Here is a 12,673-nt window from a genome sequence, read left to right on the forward strand (position 1 = left end):
CAACAGGGACCAGGAGGGGCCCATTATTGAACCTCCTTCTCTCCGAATTAAACCTTCTGTGAAACTAACCCTATTCACTGTAACGCAACCTCATCTAGCAATGTCCTGTTTGGGAATGATGAACATTGTGAACCCATGATGTTTTTGGCATCCTGTCTGTGGCACGGGGCCTAGCAGGGATTATTCAGGCCATTGTGTCATGGCTGTATCCTGTACACAAGGATTAGTGGATTTTAAATACTAGGTATGTGGAGTTGCATGAGGCACTGACAATGAAAACACTGGTGACGTAGCTGTGCAAAGAAACAGTACGAAGCTGACAGTGAATTCTTCCTCAAAATATATGGAGACCCCCGGGGGATTTTTTTCTTAAACTTACCCCCCAAAAGATCAATCCATGAGGTCTACAAATGAATACATCCATTGTTTACAGCTTTCCATTCCATCTTTGGTGGAGTTTATTAAATCTTTGGACTATATGAGATTTATTTTAGGACCACAATAAATCATAATAGATAAAATCAGATAAACCAGTGTGTGCACATTTCTTACTCAAATATTTTATAAAACTATTTATTCTGGAGGTTTTATCATCCGACAGATTTGTTAGCCAAAGGAGTATTTCAAGCATCATTGACGGTAAGCTTAACACATTACTGGAAGTTCTCAAAGAGCGCATTGTTGCTTAAAATGTTTATAATGAAAAAAGAAGACGAAAAATAGCCAAAGAGCCAACAGCATACCTTAAAATAGGCAAATTTCTATGACAATAAAATTTAATATAAATAGAAGTTAGCCCAGGAAGGACAAATGGGTTGCCAAGAAAAAAAAAGTAAACAGCAAATAAACGAAACCTAAACTGTGGCAGGGGAAAAATATTAAAATGTTCAATAGAAATATATGGAGGAGGACTAGCCATAGCCATAGCCATAAAATATATGGAGGAGGACTAGCCATAGCTGTAGAAATAATTCAAATATATATATAAATGTTAATACATTATTGTGGAAAATATCCAAAACTGTACCCCCTTCAATTTACTACTATGCTGAGAATAAACATAATCCTAATCCTGTATAACTCAAGTCTAATTTTCCTTCATTTACTACTCAGTCCCAAAGCCCCTGGATCTTTTCTGTCCATTTTTTTTTGCATGTTCAGTCCGTTATTTCCCTTTTAATTCTTATAATCCAAAAACTCTCTCTGAGGATAAATTGAAAACATTTGTTTTCGTCTTCAGCCTACGTGATGAATAAATTCAAGCCGTCCCACTTGTGCCAGCTGTGAATGACAGGCTTTAAAAACTGTCTGAAGACAGCTTTAATGTTTTTTTATGTTAATAATCAAGACAGAAACTATGTCTGTTTCATTTCCCACAGATGGACTTGAACTAGTGCATTAGCTGCTATTACTCATCCCGCTAATACTCCACTAACTCAATGCGATATTAGTCATTCGTCGAACGTCAAACCCGATACCCAGTAATCCCTCTTGTTGTCTCGTTAAAGATGTCGGTAGAACAAAGAAAAGCCAAACTCTTTTGCTTCAGGATTCTTGTTATTGTCTTATTGTCTTTCTGCGACTCGAGCCTTAAACCATGTGCTGTGCGCTCTCATGCGCTTCATCCATATGATAAGCAGGCGTGGCGCCTCTAATGATGATTTGTCACTGGTGATTATTACAGACTGAGCTGACATGGGAAGATGTATTTACTGCCTTGTGGTGAGATGACTCCACCAACCACTCATGTACAGACTTTACATCCTTCCGGGGCTTTTATCAAAAGCCAAAAGAGTGTGTAATTATAACACACATGTCTGAGTGACTGGATAAAAATAGTTACGTTGATCTGTGATCTAAAAAAAAAAGACGTTTAATTCAAAAGTAAAACTGCCGAGATAAGTGTCGTGCAAATGACTTTTCAAACCAGAACCAAAGCTCCAAGTGAACATTTGTGGCAAAGTTGACAAGTATTTTTTTTTTTAAATAGTGAAAACAAAATTATAGATATATATTTTTGAGTCAAAGTGACCATCTATTATAACCAGTTATAACCAACATCTTTTTAAACGTGGCACAAAAATTATAATTGTTTACTTAGTCCTGTGAGTACATGTCTATACTCACAGGAATTGAAGAAAGACATGCTTACAACTCTCTCTGTTTCTCTCTTTTATAAATTGGACGAGTGGACGAGTATATTATCAATCTGGCCATCACTGTCACATATATGAAAAAAGACAAATTATTTGAAGCAATTAAATAAAAATTTTCAGACAATTTGGGAAAAACTATAATTTTCCACGGCACTAGATGAACTCTCAGGGCAGTGGTTCTTGCCATGGCACAATAGTTGGGAATCACTAACTATTATTACAGTAATCAGCTCTCAGTGTTAATGAAGTGAAATTGTTGAAAAGCTTTTCATACAGCAGGGGTTTTTACTCAACGTTCGAACGACATGTAATCAATTCTGTTAAGAAATCTCATATTTCTTTTTAACAATGTCATTGTTTCATCGAATTCTTTGTTAATTAATCTTTTTGAAGGGCAATCATGGCCTTTAACGACCTCAATCTGTGAGTCCAATGAAAAATGATTATGAAACTTTTAAAGCACCCATTTATGAGAGTGAAAAAGTTTGCAATGTCAAATCTACTTTTATTTTTTCAAGGAAATGTTTGTGCTCAACATGTAAATCAAATCCCTTCTCTGAATTTAGAGAATTTGTTTTTCAAACGGCTTCAAACCGCTCCTGGGCAAAATTTAGGCCTGCAGGCGTTGGACCGTTGGGCTTCCTCGTCAAACATTGATACAAAGTTAATGATTGAAGTTCATGATAAAATATTTCAATTTGTTCTTTTTTCTGCAATGCTGTGCAACAACTGCTTTTCCAGTTGATGCCACCAGATGGCAACAGATGCAATTTACCTTTGATGGAGGCCGGCCTATCTTTCTCCTTCAGAGGACCCGAACCACCAAAGTGTTCTGGGGCAGAATTGACAGGACTCTCAACTATATATATATAGGTTATATGTTGGCATGGCATTGAGGTCAGTGAGACAAAAATGATTGAATTCTTACAGTATATGGTCCAAACTACAAACTATAGAATTCCATACACATTTACATTTTATTTTAGGTAGGTCCTTGGAGTTGGAAAATGCAACTGTACTGTTTCTCATTCCTGAGAAATGTGACAGAAACATCACCTTGAAGAACAGTAGTTCATAGTGAACACAGTCCTGCTCCTGGGCAGCAGGACTGTGTTCTCTATGAACTACTGTTCTTCATCAGGCAATGGTCTTTCTTAAATCACACTTACCCCTACAAATGGGAGTCACATCCTGCTGATAAATAATGATAAATCTGCCACTTAACTTCCACATTAGTGCATTATCACCAGCTGCTGCTTTGAGCCTTTTCCAGCCTAACAACGAGCTGCTGCCTCATGAACACGTCCACATGCAGGTGTGTGTGGTAGAGCATGCGTGTGTGTAAGAAACTCCAGGATTTGTCTTAATTCCTTCATTGGAGGAAAAAGATTTGCCGTAATCCAAGGATGGAGAACTGTGCCGAGCCACAAGGTCAGAGTTCAAGGCTGAATATCTCAACAAGATTGGTCACGTTAGGAGCTGTCAACACCAGGAGACGGGCTCTCATTCAACGGGCGGCCCATCTATAATTCACTTACACACGCGCGCCTGTACGGCGCAATGACACAGAGTTTGAAATATTTTACCTCTTGAAGGAGCCCATCTGCAGGAGTTTACTCATCACAGCTCCCTCCGCGTCTCCAAAAAACTTCCCTGTCTGTGAGAAAAGGAAACCAAGATTTGATTTAATATAAAACGTCCTAATAAAATGTGATATTCTGAAAACTTAAAACAGATGACACAGATAAAAGTGAGTCAAATGTCAACAGCTCCTCAGACCAAATCATCTTAACTCTAAATCCAATTTCGGTAACAAAAATGGTAAGCAGTCTCCTGGTTGAACCTGTACTACCTTGAATGGCCACCAGGTTTGCGCATTAGTGTTTTTGAAACAACAATAAAGTAATATATAAAACTCTATGTCACTGTTTAATTTGAGGCCATTGCACAGCTCCAGAGGAGGGCTCCTCAATGCTGCCATCTTTTGGTGACACATAAAATTCAATTTTTTGCACATGCCCTGGAAGGGGGGTCAAATGATTAATTTTATGACAGAGACTAAGAGGCGTATAAAATCCGTCCATGGATTTGGACATGCCGTATCTACTGTATATCTAATCCTATTGTGAGTCAAGAAGTTCTAAGACAGTTGTTATCGCTGCAAAGCGCACCCCGTAAACATGTTGAGGACGCGCCTCGTCTTGAAAAAAGTTTCACTGAAATGTCACAACAAACATCACATTTGTAACCAAACTTGTATGGAAATCTGCTAAAGCAACAGGTTTTTTTTTTTTTTATTGCAGATCCATCTGATTCCTTTATTTTTCCAAAACCGAAGGAGCTTTTTCAGTCCTTGGACGAGGCGGTGAAGCAGGTAGTGAGCCAACAGAATTCTACATAAACCACACTTTTTGACTTCAGCCTGGTGCATGCATCATTTTTGCCCTCAAATGACACTTCACATGACTGGTCCTTTAGCCAGTGGATGTTGAGGAAAAGGCAACGGCTGTCGGATAACTAACACGTGACGTGAAAAACCATGTGAAGGATCAGGAAGGGCAGCGACAGCTCAGAGGAGGAGCCTGTGGATAAGCCAAAACTGGAGTGACAGCATATCTGCTGACAGATGAAGAGCAGCATCAAGTCTCCATGATGGCAGGCCCAACCATAATAAGGTTCATTGAATGGAAAAATAAAAATAAAATAAAAAAGTAAAAAACTGTCACAACTGCCTTAAAATGGTTTCTTATTTGAAAATTAAACCAATACAAAAATGTGAAAACGATTCAACATGTTTGCACAATAAGAACAAAGGCGAGCATTTCACCTAATGTTGGTTGAAATGATCTGCGGATTCAAGTATCCTCTGGGGCCCAATAATGTCCATTTTGGAAATAATAACTTAGTTGCAGAGTCAAAAAGACGTGAAGACATGAAAATGAATGGAAAAAGCAGTGACAGCTGTGAGGGCTGGTTCCAGATGAGCCAAAACCAAAGTGACAGCATGTCTGCAGTCGGTTAGGCTGAGTTTATGTTCAGGCAGCATCATGTCTCCATGAGAGCAGAGTAAACAGTTTACACAGGAAAAGAAACAGCAAATTAAATGGATTTATGTATGTTTGCTTGGTTTTTGTTGTTGTTTTCCCTCGCTTAATTTTATAGAATTATTCAAAATCACAATGTTTATGCAAACAAACGTAGCGTTACGGAATCTTATTCCCACATTACCAAATTGTTTTAATTTAGGTCTCCCTGGTCTAAACAGTAAACTTGTGAACATTGGCACAAAAATAGGAAGAATCTGTTCATAATGTTAAAACCCATTCACAAAAATGGGATTTTTATACCTTGGAGAAATAAAAAAAAGTTTTGTATTTGTTTTGTATTCTAAATAATTTGAATAATAAATAATTTGAATACTTCATCAATACATTTTGCTCAGAGTAGGTGGAGAAAATTATCCAATTTCACTTCATTGGTCTGAAAACCATTAATTTACAGCAAATAATGTCTCGTTTGTCTATGTGACAGAATAATTAAAGAATTCCACTAGGTGGCAGCAAATGGTTATTGAATCTTAAAAAAGAATGACTGTGGAGGAAGATCTTTGTGTGTCTGTTCAATTCCTAAAAGCATATCAGCCTTGTGTTCAACTAAACACGCTCAGGTTACACATTGAGTAAGTAAATCAAGGAACTGAAGTGAAATTAAAAGATCAATGTAGTTTACTCCATATGCTATATGCAACATTATTTTGGTGTCGCACAGTGGCACTAAGAAAGACATTATGGTGCTGGACAAGCATGGAAGTGCACATTATATATTTATGTTATTATTAGGGTGTGAGGGTCTCACCAGAGTGTAGTCCTCTGCTACTAGAACGAAGCCATTGTTGTCGATGAGGTAACAGTTGATGTCCTGTAGGGGCAAAAACAGCATGAAGTTATGGAGTAAAGTAGCAGAGAGACAAAAAAGAAATCATGTTAAAAAAGATCAAACATCTGACTGACCTCATCATCACAGCTGATCGAACATTTCCCGTCTAATGCTGCACACTGTGAAGTACAAAAATCAATCAATGTGAATTGATTTTTATACTTTAACACCAACATAAACTAGAGAAAATAAATAACAAATAAAGTCTTTTTTGTGTTGTTACATTCCATGACTTTTTCAAAGTTCCAGTCTAAATTATTCATTGCCTTAGGTTAAAATATTTATAAACCCATTCCACGTATTCATAAAACACTACCTTTGTGTGTAACACAGGGTCACTGCGTATTACAAAGGGGTTATTTAAGGCCAATAAATGTGTGTGTGTTTTGTTGTTTATCCGAACGCAGAGGATTATCAAAGAGTTTGCATCTGTTGACATGTTCACCTGTCTGCACGCTGTCCAGAACTTCCTCTGAAAAAACTCCAGCTTCATCTGGATACCAACAGCTGGAAGAGACAGCACAAACAGTCGTTACACAGTTTAACAGTGAAGCTGTCCTTGTTGTCAATGTGTCTGTTGCCATGTTTTTATGAGAGAATGAAAAACACATTTTTAATCATATTCGTTAAAATGTACAGTTTCGAAGACCTTTCCTTTACAACCCTAAGTTGAGCTTTTGTAGACATAGACCGCTGGGGGAACACCCATGACCTTGGAGGCTCATTGTTCCAACTTTGTTTGTGTGTGAATGTGTGCGTAATGCTGTGTCAACGAAACATAAAAAATAGAACATTTACAGGGCTTGACTTAAGTCGGAGTACCTTTCCTATGCTGCGATGTAACTCAATTTTCGCAGTGGGAACTGACATACTGAACAAGTATCAGTCTCTATGTCAGTCTCTTATGCTAACACAGTGGTAAGATCAAAATTTAGGACAAAAACAAATGTAGCACAATCCAATGTATGGCGTACAACAGGCAACAAACAAAGCCGTCTTCCACGTATAGAATCGCGTGTTCAGTCACTCTGCTGGCCAACTAGCCCCTGTGCGTACTAGTGGGCATCGCCGGAATGATGGAACGATGCTTTCTCAATAAATGTACGGTTGATGGCACGTAACCACAAATTGCCGTAGGTCGTGGACGTCGTAAACCGAAAACCTGCTGTACAGCAATGTATTTATATCAAATCACAGGAAATACATCTCTCTGTGGCAACATGACGAGTGAGAAACTCTGTTTTGCTCTTCAATAATATGCTTATGCAATAGTCAGACTTCAGATGTTACTGCTGCTGGGGCCAGTTACAGCCTTTTACCCAGAGAAACAGGTGCAGATTATCCCATCATAAGCTTTGCCAGATCCTTTCAGCAGCCCACTATTTCTACACCCACATGGAAAACCCAGGAGGAGCATCTAATTTAAGATGCTGGGCAGCAGCAGTGGAAACACACGTGGTGTAAAAAAAACCAAGGAGAACCGGCATCCGTCAAGAAATGAGCCATTAACGGACACAGGCTTTAGAAATAGTCTGAGGAGGGAATAAAATATGAAATTGATAGAAGATGATTCCAACGAATGTTGGCTCAGCGGGAAAAGAGACTCCAATATGAGCAGGGGTTTTTGTTTATAGAGGGCATTATGGTACCTGAGAGTCAGCTTAGAACAAAGACCAAATAAAACCTATTTCACTAATGCCTGTCCGGTCTGAAGGAACATTTAATATCCCGGGTATGATTTTAAAAACTTGAGGGTATTTTTCGCCCCGAGCTGCTTTTCATAAACAGACATCAAATCCACTCCAAAGCCGCAGCCTCATTTCACCCTTCTGCTTCTATCAGTCCAGTCCCAGACAGGGATGAGGGACGAGGGCCAGACTAAAGCCTTCCGATATTTGGGATTCTGATAAAGACCGGACTGTAAACATCTATTTGGAGCAGAGTACAACTGAGGCCGCGCACTGCAGAAAGGGCAAAGAGTGTTCGACATCCCCACGATGCTGCAAACATACAAAAGCAGCGCTTTGTTCCGATATCTAAACTCAGAAGCCGATTAAAAAATAGAAATAAACAGAGTTCAAAGTTGTTGTTTTTTTTAAATCTATAGACTGATTAAGAAAACTATGTAACCATCAAGTTTTAGAATTCCACTTCCAGTTTTGGAGAAAATAATGAAAATCTGCATCAAATAAGATCCAAACACCTACGAGAGCCCAGCTGTCAATCAATGTGTCCGTACACTATTTTATTTCTAAACGAGAAAAAAAAATAAAGAAAGAAACTTAGGAATAAAGGTTGAGGTAATTGACGTCCCTTAAAACAGTGGTTTTCAAAGTGGGGCCGCCAGGTGGTGTCAGAGGGGCTTCAGAAAAATTGAGGAAAGATAAGCAAAAAACCAACAACAACAAAAAAAAAAAATCACATTATTATTATAATAATTTTTTTTTGTGTAGATCTGGTGGTTTATTATTTAGTGGTAATATACCGTAAAAAAACTGTTCTTTAATCATTTTCTTACGCTAAATAAATGCAATACATATTAAATAGTGAATAATCGCGAGAAAATACATTCTAAAAGTTGATGTTTTCTTTACATATTTTGTAGCATTTTATGTGGGTTTATAAAAGCGGTCCACAGCCAGAGGATAATGCTGTTTGGGGGGACCATGACATGGGAAAGTTTGGGAACGCCTGCCTTACAAGATTGTCTATTAAAAAAAAAAACCTAACTATAACACAGAAAAATGTCATTTTGCTTGAGTTTTCCTTCTCATTCACAGGAAAGGTAATCATGTTACCACGTGTCAGTTGTTAAATGGAAATTTGCAGCAGAATTTATTTTCTCCAAATGGATTATTAAATATTAAATAACATTTACTTTAATTTAATTTTAGTGAACAATTAATTCATGCAAAATATATATGGTTTGAAGTGCTAACGCTAATGTGCTAACGTGGACTTACGTTTATCGACCATCTACCTTTTAGAAAACGTATTTGTATCATGACATTTGTGGGTGTCTGCATTTCCCTCCAAAATGCCAACAGCCGCACATTAACCATCATCTTATAAAAGCGTTGCCGTCAGTGCATTAACTGCCTGAGGACAGTATCTTCACACGTTTTTATACCAGTAATGCCAATGCATATAAAGTGGTGACACATATTTTCACCGCAACTGACATAATGGAAATAATTGTCCAGATAAGTTCAGTAAAGAAAGTATAATAAATATGGACTGACAGAAGGTCAAGCACCAGTGAGAGTGCAGTTTATCCCAAGGTCATAGTGTTATCTCCGTCATACTCATCATTATAAAGATGATTTAACCATTAATCTTTCCCCGTCTCTTTCTTTGTCCGTTTGTTTTCTCGCTTCCCCTTGGAGTGACCGATAAGCTACTGTGAGCCTAAGCAGTGAGCGCACTCTAGTCAACGTTTCGTTTCTGCAGCGACTGAACATGCTACAGGGAGTTTGTGCATGTGTACGGTATGTGTTTGCATGCTGTGAAGCATTCTGTGCACGATGATGAAACGCTGGGGGCGTGTTTCCGACGAAGGCTTCTTCGAAGCGTCTTCGCTGTTTGCTGGCTTCAGTGGCAGCACTTCATTATTTGGCCCGTCGACAACAGGTCTAGATCTAATTTGGTTCTGTTCAGCTCCTGCCAGAGCGAAAGAGGTGACGTAAATGTCAGCAGTAGGCTCTGATTTAAGAGATGCAGCTGTCTACAGGGGGAAATGACATGTCCAACTGGACAGGACAAACGGGGACATGGACAGGGAGCAGAACATGGAGTATGTTTGTTTTCAAAATAGGTGATTAAAACAACATACATACAGTATATACACACACACTTGTGAGATGCAATAAAAAAATGCAATTTGTTTAAAATAATTTAAAATTTTTTTTAAAAAAAGCAAATTTTAGCCAAAAAACATTTCAATCTTACATATAAAAAACAACAAATAACACTTGATACAAGTAGCCAATATACTGTATATCAAAGCAGAAATAGCTGTTTGTCAAAGACACAGGTCATGTATAAAAATACCTGAAATAAGTAATGAAAAAAAAACCTGCCAAAATCTACAGAAGAGTTGGAGAAAGAAGTATTAAAATTTAGTTAAAATATCTAAACCTAAGCTTGGTTAAAAAAAAAAAAAGTCTCATCTAAACCTAAGCTTGGTAAAAAAAAAAGTCTCATGAAAGCAAGCTGAATTTAACTTATTTAATTTTGCATCTTTGTTTGACTGGCCTCACCAATTATTATTTTTTTGATAAATTTTTACTTGAAAATCAATCATTTCTTCTTTCAATATTTCAGAATTTTCTATTGAAAAACAGAGAGATTCAGAAGTGAAAAAAGAATCATTTATAATCAGAAGTTGTGGAAAAGCAGAGAGAGCCAGATAGCCAGAGAGAGAGACAGAGAGAGAGACAGAGAGAGAGAGAGGGAGGGAGAGTGAGAGTGTGCGAGATACAGGAAGAGAGAGTGTGTGTGTTCGAGATAGAGAGGCAGAGAGAGGCTGATCCGCTCAGCTGCACTGATTCCCAGGTTCACTGCCTCACTGACACAAAGCTCAGCCATCGCTCTGATGGGCTTGTCCACCAAAAAGAATCGCCTGCTGGGTAACAAACCACCTGAGGGCAACCGAGCTTCCTGCTACTGCTGCCGTAATCTCTGACCACTCTAGTCCACACAGGTGACACACTCTCTCAGGTGTTCGACATATCTGACGCGCCACTGACGGCTAACGGATCCCCCGTCGATGATGGAGGCTGGAGTCCAAAAAGGACACTAGAAGAGGCGACTTGATGCAGGGGGCAGTGTTGACCCGAGGGGGCAGACTGGCAGATATGAGAGGTACGAGAAGTGTGTGTGCGTTTGTGTGTCCGTGCGTGGAGAGCAAGTGTGGGGGTTGTGTAGGTGTAAGTGTGGCTGTGTCAAGTGCTGACAGTGTCTTGTGTAAACTGTTGTGTAACTGAGATGAGGAAAATGGAGTTGCGTATGAATTGTCCACATTACGCATCATCCATACTATATATGAGTTCTGTGTTATACATGTATAGGGGTCGTCTCTCATATACTAAATATTGAGAAACGTACACATTGAATTGGCAGTGTGGTCTTTTTTATGTAATTTATTGTTTTATTTCGATGTGTGTGAGGTTTTGGAGTTAATAAAAATAAACATTTAACGTACACAATGTTTGTACATTTGTAGTAAATGTCATGAATACAATGTTGATAATATGGAGTTCATTTGTGAACTCTTCATTTTACATCTGTTCCAAATAAATAATCTTTAGCTATTCTATTGTATGAGCTAAGCTAATTTAAATGTGTCACTACAATTAACATGAGAGTAAAAGTAATGATAGGTTAGATTAGAAACAGCTTAAGTCTGGCCAAAATTGGCAAAAATCACAATTACTGAACACAATATGCTTAAATTACCTGTTTAAATAAATAATTAATATTAGCCCATAAACTGCTAAATGTTAGCCACATTTATCCTCAACAAAAAATGGAAGCCAAAGTTATTCAGAAAATGCTACAATAAGTCAACAAATGGCAAAAAAAACCCAAAAAGTCACTGAAAGAGTACTTCCTAAAAATCACTATATCCAACCACCATATATATATATATATATAAAATAAAATGGCTAAAAGGCAGGTAAATCACAAATAGCTAAGGCAACCTTGAGACTATTAAATAAAAAAGAAAAGAAAATTGTGACAGCACGCTATTAAAAACGTTGCTCCAAATCCTAATAGACAACAGAATAATATAATCTAATTCACCCTGGTCAGTGTTGTCAATGTGTGTGTGCATCACCGCAATGGCCTCATTTCAGCAACGCTGCTTCACTGAGCTGAAGCTGTGTTTATGTGTTTCTGCATATGCATATGAGCAAATGTGCACATGTGCGTAAGTGCATGTGACCAAAGGCAGTGTGGCAAAAACACGCTCTCCATTCATTAACAAGCATGAGATTAACACCCAGGGCTTTGCACAACAGACACTAAATCACACATCAACCATGAAAGCATGTTCTACCGTCAATACGGCGGGGAACGTAAAATCGCTACAGCAGCAATGGACCAGACTATGATAAAGATCTGAGCTGTGTCAAAGTTACAGACCCAGAAAATTAATGTTCTTTAGAACATGTCTGTCAAATGACACTAAACTCATTTAGAATGAGAAACTGTCCTAGGGAAATATTAACCACCAGGAAGTCCAGGACTAGCCTAGTAACAGAAATAGAGTTAGGGTTAGCAAAACATAATACAGAGGTTGTTGGTAGAATGTTAGCCAAACAGTAAGTACACCAAAGAGAGTGCTGAAATATTCGTCAGCGTGTTACATATGACTTGAGCTGAACATAAACTCAGAAGTAGCGAAGAATTAGCCAGAATCATTTGGCGAACATCCTCTAAATTAGCTAAACGATGTAGCTAAATGACAACCATGATCTGAAACAATTCAAAGAAGAAAGAAAAAAATGTTATGTGTTTATGAGAGAAAGGAAATTGGCTTCTCTTTCAAAGTAGAGATTCTAGTGGATGGATTTCAG

General features: G+C 38.1%; 2 protein-coding genes across 5 annotated transcripts in view; one reads left to right on the plus strand and one right to left on the minus strand.

Moving 5' to 3' along the window:
• cacna2d3a (calcium channel, voltage-dependent, alpha 2/delta subunit 3a) overlaps nt 1-12,673 on the minus strand; it is a 128,425-nt gene that overhangs the window by 16,516 nt on the left and 99,236 nt on the right. For all 4 annotated transcript variants that reach the window (XM_025059138.1, XM_017036189.2, XM_025059136.1 and 1 more), the window contains 4 exons: nt 6,538-6,599; nt 6,167-6,211; nt 6,012-6,074; nt 3,743-3,813 (listed from right to left, as the gene is read on the minus strand). In XM_025059138.1, coding sequence (XP_024914906.1) covers nt 3,743-3,813; nt 6,012-6,074; nt 6,167-6,211; nt 6,538-6,599 — 241 coding nt within the window. The remainder of the gene's footprint in view (nt 1-3,742; nt 3,814-6,011; nt 6,075-6,166; nt 6,212-6,537; nt 6,600-12,673) is intronic.
• The window catches only part of lrtm1 (leucine rich repeats and transmembrane domains 1), an 8,384-nt gene continuing 6,159 nt past the window's right edge, over nt 10,449-12,673 (plus strand). The window contains exon 1 of the mRNA XM_008318233.3: nt 10,449-10,955. Within this exon, the coding sequence (XP_008316455.1) occupies nt 10,907-10,955 (49 nt within the window). The 5' untranslated portion in view covers nt 10,449-10,906. The remainder of the gene's footprint in view (nt 10,956-12,673) is intronic.

Source organism: Cynoglossus semilaevis, chromosome 10 (assembly GCF_000523025.1).
Source record: "Cynoglossus semilaevis isolate Cse_v1.0 chromosome 10, Cse_v1.0, whole genome shotgun sequence".
Classification (NCBI taxonomy): Eukaryota; Metazoa; Chordata; class Actinopteri; order Pleuronectiformes; family Cynoglossidae; genus Cynoglossus; species Cynoglossus semilaevis.